This window comes from Rhodnius prolixus, unplaced genomic scaffold (genome assembly GCF_049639745.1).
Source record: "Rhodnius prolixus isolate KJV_2025 unplaced genomic scaffold, Rpr scaffold_3, whole genome shotgun sequence".
Taxonomy (NCBI): Eukaryota; Metazoa; Arthropoda; class Insecta; order Hemiptera; family Reduviidae; genus Rhodnius; species Rhodnius prolixus.
The window spans coordinates 10,695,084-10,718,472 of NW_027411603.1; the positions used below are offsets into that span (position 1 = coordinate 10,695,084).

The window sequence follows — 23,389 nt, forward strand, 5'->3', positions numbered from 1 at the left end:
CGCTAAGGGCCATTGGATTATAGAACAATTTTTTAAAAAAAGTTTACAATTCCTAAAGTTGTCTGATGTAGGACCCAACGCTGCCAAGAGACATAGGTTTTAGAATAATTACCGAATAATTAAAATAATAAAGCTGATTGTTTGCAGAAATAGCTGAATCAATACGGGAAACTTCCATGTGCGTTTTAATAGCTACTGTCAGTGAAGGTTATCTATCCATTTTTGTAATTTAAAACCAACCAGAATGTATTTTCAGATTTTTAATACATATATAACAGTGAAAAATAATTAATTTTTCTACATCACCTTTGTTGAATTTTTTTTTTGTATGTATGATAATTTCTGTCCGCTTTTTTACTTTCCTACTTTAATTTTCCTTTATTTTTTTATCATTATAATTTAATTATTAAGGATAGGTTACATTTATTTATAATGGAGATTGCTCTGATTACAATGAAAATTTAATATAAATTCCTGATAAAGAAATTGATTTAAGATATTTTTCATCCAAGCCAATTTTGCTTAATTTCCTTTTTAAAAAACTTATTTATTTAAGCCAATAATTTGAATATGGTTGTGTAGATCGTTAGCCTAATTAAAACTAGGACAATCTTCACTGTAAAGAAGCCAAAATAACAGATACGTTAGCTCAGGTAAGGCAAAAATTTCATCTACTATTTATGACAGTTCTTTTATAATTTTTTGAGATAATGTGAATTTGTCTAACTTTTTAAGTAACAACTAAATCGGTAATAGCCTTGAAAATTTAAAAACATTTCAGAAGGGTCGCGTGAAATTTGAGTCCCCTCAATTTAGAATAAAAGGAGTAATAACTAAGGAGTTGAATAATTTAATAAATAATTTTTAATCTATAAAAGAGGTTGACTTAGTTTTGCATCAGGTAAGTACTCAAGAAACAGTTGACATGCTCTTAGTTTTAGTGCAAAAATGATGATTTTATTGTTACAGATTATTACAGACATAATTTGGGAAGATTTTTGGTAAGCAACTTTTGAAGATTGATTTTACATCACTTACTTGATTTCTCACTGGTTCTTATTTTTGGAATATTTTAAGAAGATTAAGGAAAAGCATTTGAGGTGGAGTTTTTTAATTCTCTTTGTCCCTGCATTCTTAAATGCTCGAAGTTATCACATGAATAGATATTAAAATGCGTCGGACGTGATATCTCGCCTTGCGTAACGCCCTAGGTAATGTCAATTCTCTGAATTATGGTTCTTTGAAATAAGAGCGTGTAATATTTTTATGTACGAATAGATTTCGAACTAATTTTGTACATTATAAAAAATCAGCAATCTTTGAGGAATGCTAAGTGAAAATTGAATAAATGCGTCCTCTTTGGAGGACAATCGCATTAGAAAGAGTAAATGTCGTATAGATGAGTGCTTTCCGTGACCTAAAGCAGTTTTACTCCTATTAGATATTTAAATATTCTGTGATATCTTTTTCGAGTGATACTATATATTACATATAGAGTAGTCGTATTCTTGAAGTGTGAAAAACCTTGAAATTGGTAATATTTGCTTAAAATTGATTTTGATAGTTCATATTTACTTCAGAAACGTTGCAGACTAACTTGATATGAGATGTTACTTTTATATTAATAAAAAATACTTAATAACATTCAATTGCTTTTTTCTAGGAAAATCTTATACCTTAGCGTGTGATAAAAGTGTTAGCTGTAACGGGAGAACACTTTTCGGAGACCAGAAGTGCACTGAGAAAGACTCAGGGAGCCAAAGATCTAAACTTTTGACACGCCTTTACAAGGAAAAAGGTAAGAAAGCAGAGTTCATTCAGTTCAATCTAAAGGTTTATTAGTGTACCGAAGAATTATTATAACAAGAAGGAATGGCGTAACCTCAATTTCAAGTGAAAAAGAAGGAAAAAAGTTCATTAAAAACTTGGGAAAATAGTATATAGAAGTCATGTGTAATAAAAAGTAATTGCATCAAAAGTAACTGCATTTTATATCTCCGGACAATGAGCGGTAAGAAGTTTCTAGCAATAGGGCCGGCACTTAGATTCAAAATCGGGTTCTCCGCGTGAGAGAATTGTAAGTATCCACTGAGCTAACCTTCTCTTTATTGGATAATATTAATCATATTTTATTCGGTAAATAAAGTCTCTCTCCAAAAAAAATTAAAATCCTCGAGTACATTTTTTAAACTCTGTTTTTTGTTTTGTTTAGTTTTCTTTCAGAAAATTATTCCGTAATACTTATTTAATTTTGCCACAGATTAGAATATATTTATATTCATATATATTAGAATATAATCAGAAGTCTTCATCCACGATTCGTTTAACTTTTATTATTAAATATCGTAATTTCAATAACCAATATTTCATGTTGATGATGAAATCATTGGACTCAAAATAATAAACAGAACTTGTTCCGTTAAAATAAACAAAATGTACAAGATTTTTCAATAGCAATTTAAACAAGAAGGTGCTCGTATTGTTTTTTCCATAGTAATGTACGTTTAAGTTGCTAAATCAATTAGTTTTGCCGGTTGACAAGGAAGAAAATGCTCAAATTCACATTGGTTACAAAAATATAATAAACTGAACTCTGTGGGTGTTCTAGAATTTTACCCAACAGTGTTGACAGGTAGGAATATATTAGTTTTGGTAATTAGAACGAGCCAGGCCAGTACTAGGTAGCGGTAGAAAGCATTGAAGTGCCATTTATGGCCACATTGTCGTGCTCAATTCGTTCTGCCAGAAATATGTTCACGAAGTAGTTTAGGTACATACATTGAGCACAAAGACCAACGTATATTTCTCACTTTAACCATTTCAACGAGTTATTAAAAAAAAAAAAAAAAATCTGCAAAGATCTTCTCTTTAATATAAATTATGAAATGAAAAACATCAATAAACAAACTTTGACATTTTTTATGCAAGCACAAATGATTTTCAACATAGAATTCACACAGAATTTGTACTAAAAAGATAGTTTACTTATACATGATAATCTTAATAAACTATTTTATAAAAAATGCTGCAAACTAAAAATTCTGTTCAGAGAAGAGTTTTTTCGGTCAGTCGATTTTCATCATATGTGGAATAACCTCCTTCGTTCAGAAGTGTCCTTAATCAAATTTTCCTGAGAAAAAGTTACACCTAAAAGTTATAAAAGTATTTGTAGGCAATAAATAAATAAACCAATGAACCTTTTTTTTACACGATAACTTTCGTAAGAATTAGTAAATTTAATAGCTATCTGCCAATTTTATAGACAATTTTAACATGAGACAAGCCATCTCCATTTGTTAGCCAGCTTAACTAACATTAATGCATTGAAAGAAATGACGATTCACCTTAAAACGTCTGTATGTGACAAATTGGGTTTTAATAAACGGAAGCTTTTTACATTTCTAACTGAAATATACAAAGCAAAAATAAACTATTTATTTCTTTATTAGAAAAATGCTTAAATGTTAAAACATATTTTGTTAACGATACCTACAATGAGCCTTTCACTGTAAAAATGTACCCTTAGATCGTTATATACAACAATTAGTGTGGAAACCTGTAGAATTAGGACAAACATTCCATACTAATCTTAATACAAGTACTTCATCTTTTTAACATTTTTAACTGCAAACTTACCTTGGCCACTTTATTTGTTAGTTTTAATTTAAAAAAAGTAATATAATAAATAAATAATCAAATTATCCCCTTGTCTCATTAATTAAAGGGTCTTGTCTGATTAAATCGCTTCTAAATGTTCTTTCAGTTAGAGCCAGGTGTTTCATTGATGTAATCATTATACTGATTGCTAATTAATTCATAAATTATTCCTCATTAGTTTAAAGTTTCTTGTCGAATCATGGATAATTATGTTTAGTATGGTTAATTATATGATGATGAATTCCGTATAATGAATTTTTTTATTTACATGTCATGCTCACTAAGTTTCTCTGAAATCAGTATATTAAAATATTAATCTCCAACGGTAGATCTGATTTTATTATTGCGTTAATTTAGATGTCAGATTTATTATTTTTTTATTTAAACGAATTAAGTTAATTGAGAAAGTCCAGTTATTTAAACCTACTATGTTTACGAAAATATAAAATTTCTGTTTACATTAAAAAAAATAAATCAATCAATTGGATTATGTGTAGTTAGCTACGACATTAACTCAGCTCCCCATCTTCAAACTGTCCTCTGTTACTGTTTCGTTTTTAATAGTGTGGGGGACACTCATTGTCCAAATGAGGGTAGTTCTTTGTCCGAAGAGTTCTAATCATGAAAGAGTCCACTTAATCACACATTTATTTCAGGTACCATTTGGTTTCCAAGATAAAGCATGGCTGAACTCTAGGAGACAAAGGTTTCTCAGGGATATCTTAGGATTCATGAAGTCTCCATCATGGCTTAAGTGATTGATAAGGCAAAACTAGAAGAATGTGAACAATCGTTAAAATTCACTGCACCCACAAACTTTGGTTCTTTCTAGAGAATCTATGGAGGAATAACTGGCAAGTAAGTAGTAAACCCTGTTTAATCTTTGGAGCGGGAACTGGGTTGAACCAGAAGTCGACATTATAACTTATCTTAATCCAGACATTTAGTAATATAGGATTAAGAAAACATTAAACGGTGTACAGTGCGGGCATTGCTTTAGTCTAAGCTCATCATATTTTTAAACTGGCCAGTACCTAGTATAGATCTTATTTCTTATTTTCATGTGTCGTAACACATTAGATTTACGTAAAATTTACTAAATCGCTGCAGTAAATACCGAGTTGTAGTAAGTTGGCATAAAGCTCATTGCTGCGTAGATAGGCATTTCGCTGAGCTATGCGATATTATACAAACCATCTAACGAAATGAAATGGAATTTTCATATGTTCAATGAATAGTTTTTTTTTTTTCCAAGTCTAATGTGTTACTACACATGAAAATAATAAATAAGATCTACACTGTGAAAATGTAATACTACTAAAGAGAGACTGGGTGGAAAAACTGTTTAGTAATACCACATTACACTTACAATACGTCTACCTCTTTCTCGTTTTATAATTTGAGATGTATTTATGTATTTATTTACTTGGTTGCAATTCTTGTTTTTTGCATTCTGATTAGTACCAATCAGAAGAGGGAATAAATGCCGACCTTGTGACACACCCTTCTGAGAATTGTATCACATTTTAACTTTTACGGTTATGAGCTATCAGGAAATTTATTGTATCTCTTATGTAACGGCTTTGACAGTGGGAATAATCTGGTATGAAACATTCACAAGATTTTGTCCTAATATAAAGTTACTGCCTTGGTATTGTAAACTATAAAAAATTCAACAGCATTTTTGTTTATTCTTAATCTGCAATTTTTACACTGCTCAGCGAAATAAGTGTCAGAACTAGTTCTACTACTGAAGTTTCCTTCAAAATGAGTAATTTTAACTCATTTCGAAGGTTTGGTGAGCATATTCCAGGAAGCAAGAGATGGGAATTTCCTGCAGTATAAGGATGTAGCAAGAAATGTCTTTTTTTCTGGCAGGCTTTACAGCATTAGATATCAGATGACGTGGAAGAAGGCGGATAGCAAACATACATTACTATACACTTCTCTTATTAACACATTAAATAAAATCTGAGGATAAGACCAGAAATCGAAGTCGCTTTTCTCAGCTATGCAGACTGCTATTCTAACAGCTTAGCTGTTCTGGTGCACGAGATCGTGAGTGTACTAATTAGGCTGTTTGGGAAGAGAAATAGGTGTTTTTATAGTGTTGAGTGGTATATCTTAGAGAGTGAGAGAACACATTCACTCAGAATTCAAACATGGCAGCAAAACTTGTGATTAATTTAAAAAATTTGGTGCTATAGCTATAGCAATACTTTTCCTACAGGAGTAAAATTTGATGATAATTGATGGAAACCGTAAAAGATGCAATATGATGTAATTTAATAAAAATACAAAGTTTATTTGATCTCTTCCACACATAAATACCCCCCCCCTACACACACACCCAAAGTGTGCTAAAACAGTGGCTCTTCTCTGCAGATTCGAGACCTCAAAATAAGTACCTCCGCATTTACGTTTTTAATTTTGAGACCGTTCTTATTTAATGCTTGTTGCATCAGTGGGTAGAAGTAGAAATTTAACAACTGCAGTACCATTTATATTAGAAAATTGAAGTTTTTCCATTGATTTTTGTCAGTTCTTTGATCATTTATTAGCACTTATTTAGAATTCTTGAAATGATTCATTTAGATATCCTCTTACTGAGTTAGTGAATGTAAGCGAATATATTTGTAGTATTTAAAACAATCCATGAAGAATGGAATGTGGTGGCAGCAGCTGCAGTATTGCTTCACGAAAGGCTGGTCTTGTATGAATGGACAGTTGGGAAGTGCCAGATGTGTATTGCTGGAGATCACCTGCTTACTAATACCACCTGTCACCATGGCAACAGAGCTCTTGTACGACACCCACTACATCTGCTTTATAAGCAGCTGGCCTCTCAAATATATTTATTATTAACAGTACATAACCTATCCATCCTTGCTTTACTAAACAGTAATCTTTATTCTAAATGTTTACTAAACCTTAATCTGAAACGTAAACGTAAAAAGAGTTAGAGATAAAAAAAATTTTCCTAAAGTTATTTATTTATTTATTTTTAGAGGTTTAGATGAAGAGATGGTAACTGTAATATTTTGTGTAAATCTGATTTCAACTCTAGCTCATCAACACATAAATTTGTTAGTAGTCACATTGGGGGTCTCTTATTGGCCTAGACCGGCCTTGGATCTTCAACTGTCCTTTTACCAGCCAGTAGTCCAGTCCAGAATATAGCAGTCTAAGCCATTTCTGTACTCCATTTTCTACTGATAGCATCATCACCCCAGTCGCTTTCCAGGTGCTCCTAAAACTAATTTCTTAACGTCATATAATACTTAAAAAAGTTCAGTTATTTTCTTATCTTACAATTCTTAATGTAACATATATGTATGTATTTCAGTTTCACTAAAAATCAGATTGCTTTTTTAAATTCCAAGAGAACAGAGTCATGAACATCCCTAATACACAACAATAACTTCTTTGAATCTAAAAACTGAATTTCTAGTGAAGATAAACAATACGTTTACTTGCAACACAATTAAGACACTCTTTTAGTACTGTTTTATCCTGCGGAAAATATCTTCTTTTTAAAGGAAACTCTTCAATCAGTTCTTTTTTTTTTTTTAAAAAAAACTTTCAAACTTAAAAGAACCTACATTATAAATGTTAAATTTGTGAATAAATGTAGAATGCAGTGAAGAGTGACTGGATTGTTAATTAAGCCTGTCTTGCATCCAATTGTAAAGAAATAATAGAATTAATGATGAAGTTTAGTTTAGAGATAAATAGTACATATTGTTAAGTACTGTACTTAATAATAGAAAATGTACATGTCACACTTATTAATGAGAGGGAATAATTGAAAACTTACTAATAAATAAAAATTATAGAGTTAGGTTCTCAAGACCTCGCTTCGTTATCTACTTTTGGGTTAAATAGAAATTGATAGTAATCTGTTCTACCTTTCAATTGTATCCTAACTCTTCGGTCCGTATGTCTGTCCATAAAATATACGTTTATTATGTTCTCTTGAAGAATTACACTCTGCTATTAGTAGAGATTTCAGGTATATGTTTTCAACAAATAGATAAATTACTATTATGACCGGTTAAGAATAATAATTGTTTAGAATACAAAGTACTGATATAGTAGAAGGTTGAGTGCATCGACACTGTTATATTGGCGTAATACAAGACTTCTCTACCGTGATATTTTCTCCCTTTCAATTCTGTTTTTTCTCCGGCTCCTCTTCTCGCCAGTTGTTGCTTTTTTCTTATTAGCTATCCAGCCTTTATTGTTCACAACGTGAAGCACTGGAGACGTATGCTGACTTCTTTTGTACACCAACAATATACAAAGATGATCAGATACTGCATGGAACGAAATCCTTTTTATTTGATATGTACGTTGATAAATGGAGGTTCATCTTAAAAATAAGGATTAAAAAAAAGTCTGAATGTGAAATATTGCACGATTTTATCTTGTTGCAATTCTAAATTAACTAATTTTTTCAATTTGGAATTTTACTATTTATTTTTTCTTAATATTTTATTACTGAATACAGAAACTAGAAGGCTTATTTATAAGTACAATTGTGGAAGGTCAGTCAGGACTCTGTCAAATCTTACCTCCCTCAAAAAAAGTAGAAGAAAAAAAATCAGGCGTCCAGTAATAAACCTAACATTAGGCCCACCTAGACCACAATTTTAAGAAAAAAGGGCCCTCATTTTAAGAACTGGGCTCTACACCAACGGCGCCCCTGATTTTATCCCATTTTAAGAACGATAGAATATCAGAAAAACGTAAACATTTCTACTCAGTTCCAAAAAACCTAGCGTTCTTAACCAAATAAAAAAAAATAGTTATGTTGGATTTAATTTTATTTAATGTTGGATACTGACAGATATTTGTACCTTTCCTACTATCTCTAAAATAAAAGAATTGCGTTATAAAATAATTAATAAAAGTCATGGAGGCAGATTCAAATAAACATAACAAAAATCAGTATTCTATTTTTTGAAATCACATCAAATTTTTATACATATTATATTAAGAGGAATATTATTAAATAGATATAAAATGCTCTCACAATGATGTAATTATGTTGTAAATTTATAATTAAGTAGTCATTTCCAAATATGGTTTCAAAACTGAAAATTTCTCCAAAGCAAAAATAATCAAGTCGTGATCGAAGTAAAATAGGTCATTCTACAACCAGCCTGACAGACCTACAAAACCAACCGGCACAGTTAGACGATTACTAAATGACTTTTTTGAAGTTATTTTTTTATTTTGAATAAAATTTTGAATTACGACCAGTCTTTAATATTTAATGAATTTCAACTAAATGCGAAACGAAATGAAAAAAAATTATTTTAAAATTAAATTTCATGTATTACTACAGAAAACATTGCGATTATTCAAAACAAAGCGGCTACACTTCTAGTATTTGCGTAATAACAGTAATTTCGATGCTTCTCCAAGTGTAATTAATCTGATGAAAACCAAATTCTCGCAGACTCTAATTCGCGCTTCTTATTAACGAGCATAAACATATAGCGTATGCCTATTGGTAGGATTTTCAAGAATCGAGCAATCTCTGCCTTTTTCTCTTTGAAGATTTTTTACGGTATACCAATCTAAATCCGAACTACAAATTCCACACTGGGAAAGGATTAGCTGATTGGTTAGCGCTTTTGGCTCCCGCACGGAGATCCTAGGATTAAGTCCTGCTTTTCTTCCCCGGGGCCTCTTTTAGCTTACTGTTGATGAACAGTGTGAAAAACGAGAAAACTCTTTCTAAAGACTGACAGGGCGTGAAAAAATGCTCCAGGCATCAATTTCCTCGAAAATTGGTGAACCTTAGTAAAAAGACAATAATATTTATATATTATAATTTACTAGTCTAGACCAGAGATTTTATTCTGCAATAAGTCAATCTGTGAATTAGGCTCCTTCATTAATTCCTTAGAATTATTTCATGTACAAAGTAGAAATCTTCAGATAATCACAGTGAAGTGTATCCGGTGGTAAAATTACAGGTGTCCACTGCTTAAGTAGGAGGAAGTTAGATCAGACAGGTGCGTGTTGTTTACCTTCATACTTGTGTGTGAGTGACATAACGTGACTATGTTCTGGTTATTTCAACTTTTATAGTTGTTGTTTTGAATTTTAATCAACTCAGATTAATATCAACAGTAATTAAATCTTACGTTGCCTTTTTATAATAAGATTTATATTATGGCATATAGTTTCATCCAGATACTCACACTTTAAAAAGTTTACGAATACTTTTTTAAAAGTTGGTTTCTAATTAGGATAAATTGAATTATTATTCATTTTTGGTAGTTTTTTTGTGATTGATTCATTAATCTAAAAGGAAGATAGAATATTGCTAATTTCAGTTATAATTTTTTTATTTTTACTAAGCTTTCGATCTAGGGACTAAGTTTCGACCTCGTTACTGTAAAAATATGTTTTACAGCCCTGAAGATGCCTATTCTCTAGGCCGAAAGCTTGGCAAAAAATAAAAAAAATTAGGACTAAAATTGACAATATTCATTCTTCCTTTTAGATTAATTATTATTAAATAAAATATCATTATTCACTCTTTATACTGTTACTTCTGATTTAAGAAATTGGAAGTTTTCTGAAATACTGACTCTTGATTGTTGCATTTTTTTACAATAGACTAATGAGTGGGATTCCATTGGTAATTTGAATAAAGTATGTTATATGAGCGAAGTAGTGATAAAAAGCAAATTGAGAAAAGAGATTTTTAAACCACGAAATATTATATCTTAGCGATATCAAAAGGATTCAAGGAACATATGTGTAGCGCCGAAGCAGCACAAAATAGGGAAGTTACATAACTGCCTACAGTTCTGCTATCCAGTTATACACTACTACAATATCAATCTGGGGAACTTGCGCCTTTATTTTTATTGATTTTGTGTTTAAATCATGGTCAAACAACAATAAGGTTTATTATGGTTTTACAATTTATTTAGCTTTGTTGTATTGGAATTTTCATTTCAAGATTGAAAGGTAAAGGTTGAGTTTTCGCTAATCGTGGAGTACATAAAAGAATTAAATTAGCCAGTAAATAATAATTTGCATTATACATTCATATGTTTATGAATAATAAGGGAAATAATTTCTTATTTGATATTTAAATAAGGTAACATTTTACTGTGTACTTAGCCAATAGCGTTGAGCATAGGCTCAATCGTGGGGTTTCCGTGGCTGTTATAGAGGAAACATTTAAGGGCCATCTCAGAATAGCGGATCCGTCAAAGTTACTATTCTTAATAATTTTTTATTATCAATAAATTCTGCTACCACGAGTTTACTGACTTATAATAATTTCCGATGATTGTTCCAAATCTGGATTGAATCCTAAGCCTTACGTACATTACTATTTGTATTTCAGTCATTGCATGTTCCTAATTTGGTCATTTCTTTTTTTAGTCAATGAGATTATTTGATGATCTTTGGCGCTCTCAGAAATTGAAAGAATCCGAGCCATAACAAATTAACGAGGATTTCAGAACTAAGTCTTTTATTAAATTTTTGCAAATGTGGACTTGAATGTTCAAGATTTTAGTACAAAAAAAAATGTGTAGGAGGAACCGTAAGTATTTGAAAAAAATTAAATTATTCAAAAATTTATTGCAAGAATGTGAACATATGAATTACATTCATACTCTAATTTAAAGCCTATCCAGTGGAAACCAAATTAACAATTGAATAAGTCTCTTAATTAATTAAAGAACACTCGATTTGTTTGACTTGGATGAAACTGTAATTTACACATTGCTTCAAGTAAGAGAAAACTTTTTGTAATAATTATGGTAAATTAATATTATTTTCTCTCAAATTAAACTTTCCTATATTCCTTACATTAGCGAGAAACTCTCTATTTTGGCTGACACTTACAAGTTAAGTGTTCGGAATTTTTACTTTTTATTCCTCCTTGAAGTGTCAAATCGAGAAAGAAAAAGCATCAATTGATCCAAGAGTTAAAAATTGTCTACAATCTTATTTCTGTAGATTTGTTTGAAAAAAATATTTAGGGGAAAAAATTGTCATATTAATATTTAATATCTAAATTTTATGGAAGTTCATACATATTATTTTGGTATTTCCTTGGATCTATGGAAGGTATATCAAAAATATTTTATTCCGATACAGAGAAAATTCTGATTAATGCAAGATAACATTACAAAGTATAAAATTAACTATTTAATAGAAAACAAGTGCCTATACATTCATATATTAATTTCTTTCAAATAATTAATTAACAGTTGGCATACTATACACACCAGGACAAAAGTATTTCTCATAAATAACTAAATAGTAATTTATTAAGGAATATAATTCGCTACAGAAGTAAATGCTTGCTTAATTATACCATGTACAGCTTTCTGAGAACAATGTTAAAAATTTATAGGGTACGATGACTCTATGTGAAGATAATGTTTGCATTCGAGGAATGTTTGTAGATGGGAGCGTCCTTGATAGCAGTTTTCTTCTAGTAATTCCACATAAATGCCTCAATATAATTCTCAACGCATTCCTCCATTTTAGTACTGTTTGGTCCCTTTTTTCATACTATGAAAAAATAAAAAATAAAGTCTATTTAATCATAAATGATCGCTCAAAATGGTGAATAAGTTAATTTTACAGGTAAAAAACGAAAATTGTTTCAAGTAAAAAAATAGTTAAATCCACCTATGAAAAATATGCTTTTCGCTGTACATATCTCCTTCTTTTGAGACCGAACCATGCATTCAAAACTGTCCCTTATCTCAATACTGAGAACATTGATAGAAGAAGAAATTAGTCAAAATTGCTTTCTTTCAAAAAAAGAGATCATCAATTCAGATGTAGGTTGTTTCTGATTAATGTTCTTCACAAATGAATAATTTCCCCCCAGAAACTATATTTTCGGATAAATTTTGCAGTTCTCTAAATTGTGCACTCTAGCATTTAGTCCGCAGCAAATGTCATAGCTGCTAAGAAATATAATACATATTTAATGCACACTGTGAAAGAACCGCTAAAATTGGCCTCAAGACCGTTTTAGATATTAGGTAAATGATAAAAGCGATTGTATAGTATAGATTAATACAGAAATTTTACCCGTTAACTGCTCACATACCGGCACTCAAATACTTCATTCACAAGCCTGTGAACTGCTTGCTTCCCCCCCCAAAAAAAATTCTTCAAATTCCTTTTGTTATCATCCACTAAAAACTTTAATTAATATTGTGAAAATTATGTTCTCTTAACGCCTTCCATTAAAATTCCTTAATATACTGAGGTTTTCATTTTATTTAGATCATGAGGGCCGTGAGATGGTAATAGTTTTCCATTCTAATGACCATTCCTTCTCACGCTCTGGAATGTTCTTCCATTGTTTTAACTGAGAGGGGAGTCACACCTGACTTCGCAGGTGTTTCTTTGTTTGTGACCTTCATCCTTTTAATATTAATTATGTATTGATACATAAAATTTGGGTAAGAATGGAAGGGGATATTTAAGTTTGTTTAAGGAAAGCAATTTCCTTTTGATCATTGACACTCAAATTGTATTCCGTTGGATTATTATCTATTTCTAAACATTGTTTGCACAAAAGGGAAAATTACTTCTATGTTTTATTAAAACCGTTTCAGTTAACAAAGTATAAGAAATCATAACATGAAAATATCATTCAGAAATATGGCTAGTTATATTTATTCATCAGCGTTGTGAAATCTTTCACCCCATTGCTATATTTACTGAAATATCTCAATCTTGGACACGGCTAACATAAGATTCCTTAACTGTTAGCAACCCTCTTCTACTTTTTAGACAAAACTCGCTCTAGGTCTTATCTGCAGCGATTTGATTGGAAGTTTCTATTCTCAGCGAATCCAGTCTTAACCTGCAATAAAAAAACCTGGTATGAATGACCTTACCTTGATATCGTTTCTAGATTCTCTTTTACATTGTCTTCAAACTCCTCATTGTCTTCATACATTCCATTGAAATAGCAGTACGCGTGGGTTTCCCCCTCAGAAAACACCTTTTCTTGATGCAATTAATTTTCTCTGAAATTATCCACAATATTAAAAAATATCGTTGAAGGCGTTTTTTTAAAAAAAAATACCTGTCTCTGAGAGATACGTCGCACTAAACACAGAAATATAAAGTTAAAATTTCCTCCGAAAAAAATGGATAAATACTTTCACCATTTTCTAAACAGCTTCCTTGTTATGATTCAAATTTTTCAGTAAGTCACCTTTCTTGGATGGGTGATACACAGTCTAAAAGTTTGTTTTGTATCAGGTCAAGGAGCTTGTTTGTTTGGATTGGATGGAATCATGAACTCTTCGATGGATTATAATAACGTTCCTCAAGAACGAAAAAAACTCACAGGGTGTTCAAATTTCGGAGGCCGTTTAAGATATCACAGTCAAAGATTTACAACGCGTCCTACTCTACATTTATTGCAAGGTTTAGCTAAAGTAGGTTTCCATTAAATTTATCTATCAATTTGTTCTATAGGAGAACATTTGTGAGACATTAAGAAATCAAGTAGGAAATGGTGATGAAATGCAAGTACAAAGGAATAGGTGAAATTGCCGATATACAGTGATACAGTAGCCACATGGTAACGTAACTACATTAAGTTTCATTTTATAGTTCCTTGAAAAAGAATGTTTTTATAAATAATATTCTAAAATTCAATGTATGAACAATGTAATGCATTACATTATCAAAATAGCAATGTATATTTAATCTTTATTTTTAATATGTGGAAGCCTCTTGCACAGGGTGATGCCCTCCCCAGGAAGTATCGCGTAACTTTCCTCTTGTTTCCGGTGCATGTTATAACTATACAACATGCCGCATTCCACTGGTTACCTTCTGCATTCTTCATTCTTATAAAATGTTACCGAACTTACAAAACAATAATAATTTCTAACGAAATTTTTATTTGTCATCTAAGAAAAAAGTATTATAATCAAACGGATTTTGTTTTGTGAGAAATATCCGTTTTGAGAACGTAAAAACATTTCAAATGGTTTAAATGTCCACCCTACTAAAAAAAGTTAAAATTGCAGAAAGGTGAAATTTGGTTTTTCGTTCAGGATACTTGACGATAAGGTTTTGATCAAAATAGATCAACCACTTTATTGAATTGATTTTCAAGTTCTTCGAGATTTGCTCGAAAAAGCATTTTGCGATTTTTTTTTTTTTTTTTTAACTTGATGTAGTTATATTAAAATAGTTTTATAAAATTTATTTGGAACATTTCCCTCGATTAAGTTTATTCTTTCGAGAGACTGATCCGAGCTTGCCACATAATCTTGATGATTTCATTTTGAATAGCAAATATGCTTTATTCAGTAAAAAAAAGTTACTCAAAATATATAGTTTTAATTTTATTTACCATCAGCGAATTAGATAGTTAGGCGTCTAGTAAAATTAACTTGTTATATTCAGTATTCATTTTGAGGTCATTGTTCATTTGAACATTAGTTGCGAAAAATTGATTATATGGTTGTTCAAAGGGGAGATTAAGTTAGACAAGCTTAAGGTTAAACGGGCTGTCTGATGAAAAGGGGGAGAAGAAAAACACCTTGAAACTGGCAGCTATTTTCAGTTTTCCGAGATTGCATTAAAAGTAAACAGTAAACTGAGAGATTAATTATTAAGTTTTATCATAAAGGGTTAAATTGTTATTTGCGTTCTGGGGAAGTTTTGGTTTTACTCTTTTGTGTCCCAGTCGAAGGTAATGTCCAAGTTCTGTAGTTAGGTGCTCATACGTCTGTGTGCTGCACTGTATGCAGTCTTTTATTGACGGTATTGGCGGAGCTTTTATCTCCGTGTAACCTCTTGTTCTCAAGGCAATGCGTAGTGCGTAGCACGTGGTTGTACGGCTCCAACTTGTACAGCTCCACACGGATATTCGGAATAGAGAAGTAACATTGCGGTTTCAGTTTTCGTAATCGGTTATACAATGGATTGAACTGCAAGGGTCGGCAACCTATTTCAAGTAGAGAGCTATTTCTCCTTAAATAATTTTAATAAATCTTACCAAGAGCCGCAAGGATGATAGAGTTAGAAATTCTGTAGACCATTTGAATTCATAAATTATTATTTTATGACTTTCAATAACATTTAAATGTTTTATATACTTATTTTCACTTATTGCAAAGTAAATTAACAAATAAGTAACAATTAAATCTGTGTTTGAATGAAAATGGCGGAAGTCCTATATATTACGTACTGTATTTTAATATAATTCTATTCAATTTCAAACCTATCACATTTGTTTCAATAAAATTGAAATATACAATATATTTTGGACAGGCTTAAGAGGCACAAAATTTTGATAAAAGAGCCGCGGGTTGCCGACCCCTGGCCTATGGGATTTTAAGGCCTGTCTTACTTGTAATACATATGCGGAGTCCATGTTAGTCTTGTGGTGGGTGAGTCCTCCTACACCAAGATATTTTAAGAAATTATTTATCTTTTCTATTGGATGCCACGATTTTAATTTTTAAAAGTTCATTGCGACTTAAGGAGAAAATCAGGGGATAGATGGTTCAATAAGCTTCTTTGGCTTCAGTGTCTAGGGATCAGAACTCGCCCTATGCTTCAGTAATAAGTTGAAAAAAAAAATTGATCTGTTTTCTATAAATTTATTGCTTGTGGAGCAAGCCAGTTATTTTGTCTAAAGATGATTATGTGTTACGTATTACCTCAGAAACTTTGTTATATCTCAAAAGGAGGAGATCGTTTGCGTAGGTTGCAACAACAGAGGAATAAAACTTAGGAAATAACTTGGGACTGAGAACTGAGTCGTGAATGTCTACGAGTGTTGAAGTATCATTCTTCCAGTTCTTCTGAAAGAAGTTTTTCTTATCTGAAAGTTATGTTTGCCTGGAATATCCTCAGGGACTCAAAGATCCCTGAAGAAGTAGCTAGTAACATTCGGGGATTTTTCAATTGGAAAAAAGAAAAGAAAAACATTCTTATCAGTGTTTAATTTTAATCGGCCTTCTTATGATCTTAAGATATTGAGAAAATGAAATACTAAAAGCAATACTTAGTGCACGAATAATTTAAAAAATATGTTGGACACTTTCTCTATACGCACTTACGGAGAAGATTAGAATCAGAACTTAGGACGGCCTACCTTTCTATAAACAAATCGTAAAAAAAGAAAGAAAAAAGATGGACCCCTTTAAAGCACACCATTTTAATAGCGTCATTTTCTAATAAACATACAACCAAAGAGATATCTTAATTACCATACAAAGTACTTTTTCTCTGATACAGTAACACTGTAACACGTGTGATCAATAAGATAATAGCAACTTCAAAGCACATGGTGCATTCTGCCTCATTTACTTTAGTTTTGTAGGAAGAGGTCTCTTGTAATGACCCCAATTTTTCAGCAAATCACCAAATTACATGAATGATAGTATGGCAAAATCTAGAAGTTAGTTTTTTATTACGTCATGGAATTTGTTTGAATGAATTGGGTAGAATCATGAACTCCTAGTTGCATAAGAGAACCATTATAACGTACCACAAAAACCAAAAAAACACGCAGGGAGTTCAAATTTCGGAAGCCGTTTAAATATCATAGCACGTATGGCAAACATTATTCAAAATTGATCAATCAACATGGTTGTGATACTTTCTTTTACAAGAGACACAATAGAGTTAAAACATTTTAAAAATTTATAATTCTAAAGGACGTAATATTTATACTCTCATTTAGAAACCTGATATTTCACTTTACCTAAAATTGATAATGAAGGAACAGTTGTGGAGATGATTGAAATTTCTAAGAAATCACGTGACAGTTTTTGAACAAGGAATAACAGACTGAAGTATGATGTTTGGGAAGGGTGAAATGAAAGTACGAACGTGGGTACATAATAATGGTAGGGAACAGATTAGAAGTTACGAGTTGTAATACTTTACATCCAACAGAGAGAGGTTTCTGATTGGCTCTGTAGAGCACGTGATCTTGTAATTGTTGGGTTAATGCCCTAATCTTGGATCGCATTGCTTTTAGTTATTATTGCCTGCTTACTCTATTGGGTCATCTTTATCTCTTACACTTAAATCACAAGTAGATCACACGTGGGCATTTTTTCTTGAGTAATAAAAAAAGTAAATCAAAACAGGAGAATACTGTGGAATTTTAGCCATTATTAACTTAAAACTATTGCAGATACCCATGAAGGCCTACCACTTTTACCAAGAAAATGTATTTTCGAAATTGAATTTGGGAGAGTACAGACAAGCTTTAAGATCTGAACTTCGACAAGGGTACCCGATATAATGCAGAAGAAATCATAAATCTTAGCTGTTTGAACATTACTATTCCATCAACTAAACTTTATATTTGTTCTAAGAAAATTTGAAAGTTAATTTTTTTTTTTAAATTAATAAGATGAGATAACTCCTAAGGTAAATTAATGCCCGAAGCCTTTTTAGTGCATTACCATTTTCCGAACAGAATTTGTCTCATTAAAGACAACAATGTTTTTCACCGGACAGGGAGTTTTAAAATCATCCAAAAATCCGACCAATGATACACTAGCGTTCCCAGCCAGGACAGATAGAAGTAAAGAATTTTAAGAATTATGCGCATTTGAAAGCAACAAATACCTGGGGATGCAACAAACAAGAGGGGTACAACATATTTAGCCAGAGGCTTCAGAATGTGTTAAAAATCGCTGTATGCTGCAAAAAATGTGTAGCGACCTTTAAAAAATTTATTTAAACACAAGTTTAGACGTAAACATTTGGAATAATCAAATGACCTGTGCTTATATCAGTTGTTGGTTAGGACTACTCTCATTGCACGAAACAAACACCATCCTAGGGCAGCAAGAAAAGTGAAGAAAAAGGCACAGGGGCAAAATTTCGTAACCACCACGGGAGGAAAGTAAAAAGGATGAGACAGTACTTCCTGGCGCTCCTTGAAACGTAAATATCAAAATATAAATATAAAAAATTCAGATACAAGGTTCACGTTATGCTATTTGAGTGATGCACTAATAATTAATTGATGCACCCATGATAGACGAGTTAGTGACTGAAGAAACTGGACTGGATCCAGTGCAGGACTACAAATGCTAGAGAACCTATGTGCTCTAGGGCCAATATACGGCTGCGATATTATTCACAAAGATATGTTACTAACCTGGCAAACGCAATGAAATCCCAGTGAAAGCAGCAACGATCATCCTAATTCAGAACTAGGTAGAGATCACGAAGTATTACTGTCGGAATTTAATGGAAGACGATAGGATCTGTTTTCTACCTCCTTAATGCTGGCAAGAAGTCTGTATTTGAAACAGCATATCATGGCGATGATCTTCAAGGAGAACTGCCCATCTTTTCTTCTTTTTAGAATGTCTTAAGTTTTAATAGTGATAGATGTATTTTGAGTCCACCTATTTGCAAAATTAAGAATATTTACTTTTGATACTAATTGAGTATAATAACCATACTTCTTTTATGGCATTTTTCCTTCGAACTTTCTAAACAATAAACAATGATCATTTATTCACAGCATCTGAGATTTCAGCATTCAACATTTGGAGGTTAGAGTAGACTTTCCAGTTTCCAGTAATGTACCATTTCAGAGTTTTTAGGGTAGAAATTTTACTTAATGAAATTCAGTAAAATGAGTTGGGGGAAATTTTTAAGGTTGAGCATTAAGAATTGTATAAAGAGAAAGTCGTATAAGAGTGCCATATCAGATTATTAACTTTTCCACTTACCTGATTGGGAAGTGAATGTAGAGTAAACCCTCTTATCTCTAACATAAATTATCTGCAGACAATTTTTTAAGTTAAAAGAGAAAAGGCTTTAAGTTCGGAATTTAAATAACATTTTGAGTTATTTTCAAGAAAGAACCGCTTCAAGCAAGTCGCACTTTTGGTTGATTGATCTCGGACGAAACTTAGTATTATTTTAATATTTTGCAGTATTGAAATCTAAGAATCAAGTTTTGTCATAACTATAATCTTTATTTTACGAGATATTCTGTTTGTTTGCTCATACAAACAAAACCTAAATTTGCAAAAGAAATCAGGAAAACTGCCTGTGCAGAAAAAACATGACTTCGAATCCAACTTTTCATTTACAGGATCGTGATAATCCTTACAAACAAAGTAGGTACTTGGGATGAGATTCCATTATCCTAGTCAAATTCCTTTTTAAAATACAGACAGAGAGAAACTCTTTGTCTCTGTTGAGGGAATAATTTTTAGTTCAGTCCATATTTAAGTTGCTTTATTTGGTCTACTTCGCTAGCTCTGGTGTACAAATTGGAGGATCACAACTAATTTGACCGGCCTCTCATTTCTCAACAATCTCATTTCAAGTTGTAATCACAACTTTTGAACCAAATAATAACCATACAGTCTTTAAATTATGCTTACTATAAAATCCACTCTCAAATGATTTTTTTAAATGACTTCTTTAATCAGGATTCTAATTACTTGTAAAATAGAGATATTAACTAACTGTAGTTTGTGAACGAATGAGTCTTCGAAAGAACCGGCGAATTAGATCTACTGAACGGTAGTTCCTTCTTCCTTCACCCTCGTTCACTCGATCCACAAGTTTACAAGAATCATCGGTCACTCATTTCTTCCAATTTTCTTTTAAACTTAAACGTACTGAAGAAGATAAGTTGTGACTTTAATGAATTTTGCAAATTAAAAAATATTACATCACCAGATTAAAATTTTTGTTTCAAATAGTTGCTATTCCAAGCGTTACTGTTTAATGATTACTAAGTTTTTTAAAGTAATAATTATTTAAAAAAATACAATAGTTTAAATAAAGCTTTTGACAAATTTCAAATTTTAGGTTGCCTAACGTGTTGGCAGTATGGAGGTCTTCTCTACCAACCGAAAACGAATTTAATGGTTGCTGGTTTGAATGGTAATGTATTACTTCTATTACAATAATTGTTGATTTTATAGAACAAAAATTGTGTCATTTTTTTTGCGTGGATCATGTTATTTTTTAGCTTTTTTTGATTTAACACTCACTGATGAAAGGAGTAACAAATAGATAACCTTGCCCCTTTGTTTATGTCGATGTAAAGTTTAAAAGTTTTCTTAGTTTAGAGAAAATACGGAAAAAGTTATGTGATGTTGCAGTGAAATAGTACTTAGGTATGTAGATTATTATGAGGACATTGGAAGTTAGCAATAGAAACATGTGTTACCATTTTAAAAACTTAATTTTGTGACTAGTAGACTTGATTTTCGTAAAAGTTCTTTATTTTTTCTATTTCAGTGTGCCTTGAAGCTGTCCCACACAGAAAACTGGGAACCATGGTTCGTGGAAGGAGGAGAACCAAGGCTCCACAAGTTAAGACACGGTTAGAAGAATCAGATTTCCAAGATAAATTGCCTTTCTCAACTCCCATAGCTAAGATTACTTCTTATTTCAACAATGATCTGAAAGAAGACTCGACTGAAATTCCAGCTCGTATGTCACCACGTAAACAGCCTTCAACGATGACCGTGCTACAGCAGCCAAACTGTATTGTTAAAAGAAGCCCACATAGGATTGAAATGAAACCAGAAGAAGTGCAAAATAAGAGAAAGACTCAGAAAGCGCGACGGAAAGTCAATCAAGAAACTAAATCTCAAGATTGTAAGAATAGTAAATTAACTGACTATTTTCCTGTAAGGCGGAGTGTTAGAAAGACAAAAAAGACTGTATTAGAGGAGAGGCAAAAAAATATAGAGAATGCTGTAATCTGTGAGCGCGAAGACGGATTGGAAGTTCATGTGTTTCCAAATAAAGGAAGAGGTATTATAGCTACTAGAGCATTTGCTCGCGGAGATTATGTTGTTGAATATGCAGGTGAATTAATTACATCAGACGAAGCTAAGACTAGGGAAGCATTATATGCCCAAGACCAGAATACTGGCTGTTATATGTACTACTTTGTTTATAAAAATACTCAATATTGCGTTGATGCTACTCCAGAATCAAAGAGATTAGGACGTCTAGTTAATCATTCAAGAAATGGAAATCTTATTACAAAAACTGTATTGGTTGGAGACAGACCAAGACTTGTGCTGATTGCTAATCAAGACATAAATGTAGGTGATGAATTAACTTATGATTATGGTGACAGAAGTAAGGAATCTTTGAGGCATCACCCTTGGTTAGCTACGTGAACAGTATTAATACTTTTACTTTGATCTGATACATCATCACCTTGTTTAAGGAAGCTGAAAATTGAATTTATTTATTTATTTGTACGCCTGCTTATAATTGTAATTATAGTTACGTAACGTTACAGCACCTATTATTGTTACTGAAATATTGAGGCACTAGCTTGCTTTTTTAAATCACAATTTTAGATCAGTTTTCCCTTCCAGTATTGTTTATACTGTTATAAATTGTTATGAAAGACTGTTTTAAAAAGAAAAATGTATTTTATTAAACATAATTATGTAAATATTTTGTACATTAGGATTAAATTTTTTTTGACATTTAACTTTTTATATCAATTTTTATTGAAATCAATTGTTGTGTGACTTTAGAGTGTATATAATGGACTCGATTTGTACTCTTGTTACAATTTAGTACTCCATCCCTTGCAGTCTTGAGAACTCGTTTGAGCATGTTGTAACCTGACTTATTTATTCCTTAAAGAAAAAACCCTTTTTTTTTTTAAATATGTATACAAATTGCTTTTGTTATATTTATTTAATTTTGAATAAACAAAAATTGAAAGATTAATTTTTTCGTTCATTCAAATGGCTTATACTGATTCCTCTTGCATCTTATATGACGCTTACCACATCCCCTTAGCCCCATAAACTCATTCAACCAGTGTGGTTGTCCACTTTCTTCTTTGATCGTTCAAAATTTACTCGAGAAAACGAGTCATTTTTTATTTGTATTCGTTAACCAGCCCATAGCAGAGCAATAGATTTTTGAGCATTCCTAAATAAATTCCTTGTACTGTTTGATGCCAGTTTGAGCATAATTGAAAATCTTAGTGGCCTTAAATGACTGCTTGGTCTTCTGTCAATATGCTTTAAGATTTTGTTATACCTTCTTTACTTTAGTTTTGCGTATCATTAGATCCCATTCTTTGCTTTTTTCTTGCATTAACCTCAACCGGGCGGTATCTTTTAGGAGTTGTCTTCTTACAGTATAAATTAAAAGGTCTATAAAATAGCTTTTTGACTTCGTACTCCCCCCATTCTTTTAAAGCTTAGGGCTTCATTGGCATTGCTTCATATTCCAGTATTTAAGAGCTGCAATTTCAAAATATAAATTTAATTTATATTTCTTGTCTCTATGAAGATTTTAATTTTCTTAATTGGTATGAGACGTATAAGCTGCTTTTAAACATCTGGCGATTTTGTTTCGGTCAATTCTCGTGCCCATCGTGAAAAAAATGATTTCCATTATCATTCCTATAAAACCAATATAAAGAAATAAATAAAACATCTTACACCCTCACTGTAATAGTTTCTTCACATTACTAATTAGATTATTGGTATTCTGTATTCTTATTAAACAACAAGTAATCTATTTAAGTAATTATTATATGATTTATCATTATTTTTAATTGTGTAGGGAGTTTGGCAATTGAATAATATCTTTTTATTTCATAAATTTAAACAATCAATGAGTTTATATTTTATATAACTATTCTTTTATTAATTATTTTTATCTACCCATGCACCCCAGTGGATGGGTTCATTTGATTGAGGTT

At 31.5% G+C, this 23,389-nt stretch overlaps 2 protein-coding genes and 1 long non-coding RNA gene across 8 annotated transcripts in view; 1 reads left to right on the top strand and 2 right to left on the bottom strand.

Annotated features, from left to right (window-relative positions):
* Set8 (SET domain containing 8) lies at window positions 1-22,401 on the top strand. 3 transcript variants are annotated; one of them, XM_074126015.1, is made up of 9 exons: window positions 1-207; window positions 583-653; window positions 782-901; window positions 970-1,211; window positions 1,664-1,798; window positions 4,314-4,515; window positions 11,074-11,236; window positions 20,503-20,577; window positions 20,938-22,401. In XM_074126015.1, the coding sequence occupies exons 7-9, from the start codon at window positions 11,194-11,196 to the stop codon at window positions 21,831-21,833; spliced, it is 1,014 nt and encodes a 337-aa protein (XP_073982116.1). In that variant the 5' UTR covers window positions 1-207; window positions 583-653; window positions 782-901; window positions 970-1,211; window positions 1,664-1,798; window positions 4,314-4,515; window positions 11,074-11,193; the 3' UTR covers window positions 21,834-22,401. The 3 variants fall into 3 exon arrangements, with proteins under 3 accessions (XP_073982116.1, XP_073982117.1, XP_073982118.1); XM_074126016.1 differs by lacking the exons at window positions 1-207; window positions 583-653; window positions 782-901; ... (2 more) ...; window positions 4,314-4,515; window positions 11,074-11,236 and adding an exon at window positions 14,242-14,260; XM_074126017.1 differs by lacking the exons at window positions 1-207; window positions 583-653; window positions 782-901; ... (2 more) ...; window positions 4,314-4,515; window positions 11,074-11,236 and adding an exon at window positions 20,666-20,813 and having other exon boundaries at window positions 20,531-20,577.
* LOC141453182 (uncharacterized) lies at window positions 11,952-20,502 on the bottom strand. Of its 3 annotated transcripts, none has more exons than XR_012457813.1 (4): window positions 20,070-20,502; window positions 18,824-19,076; window positions 13,566-13,697; window positions 11,952-12,216 (listed from the first exon to the last, which is right to left on the bottom strand). It is a non-coding gene; the product is annotated as an uncharacterized lncRNA (long non-coding RNA). The 3 variants fall into 3 exon arrangements; XR_012457814.1 differs by having other exon boundaries at window positions 20,155-20,501; XR_012457815.1 differs by lacking the exon at window positions 20,070-20,502 and adding an exon at window positions 19,407-20,062.
* Window positions 22,180-23,389, bottom strand: part of dila (centrosomal protein dilatory) — a 9,447-nt gene continuing 8,237 nt past the window's right edge. The window contains exon 16 of one of the 2 annotated variants that reach the window (XM_074125982.1): window positions 22,180-22,925. The gene's annotated coding sequence lies outside the window, so the exon portion shown is untranslated. Of the gene's footprint in view, window positions 23,088-23,389 lie in introns of both variants that reach the window. The other variant, XM_074125981.1, reaches the window with a different exon arrangement.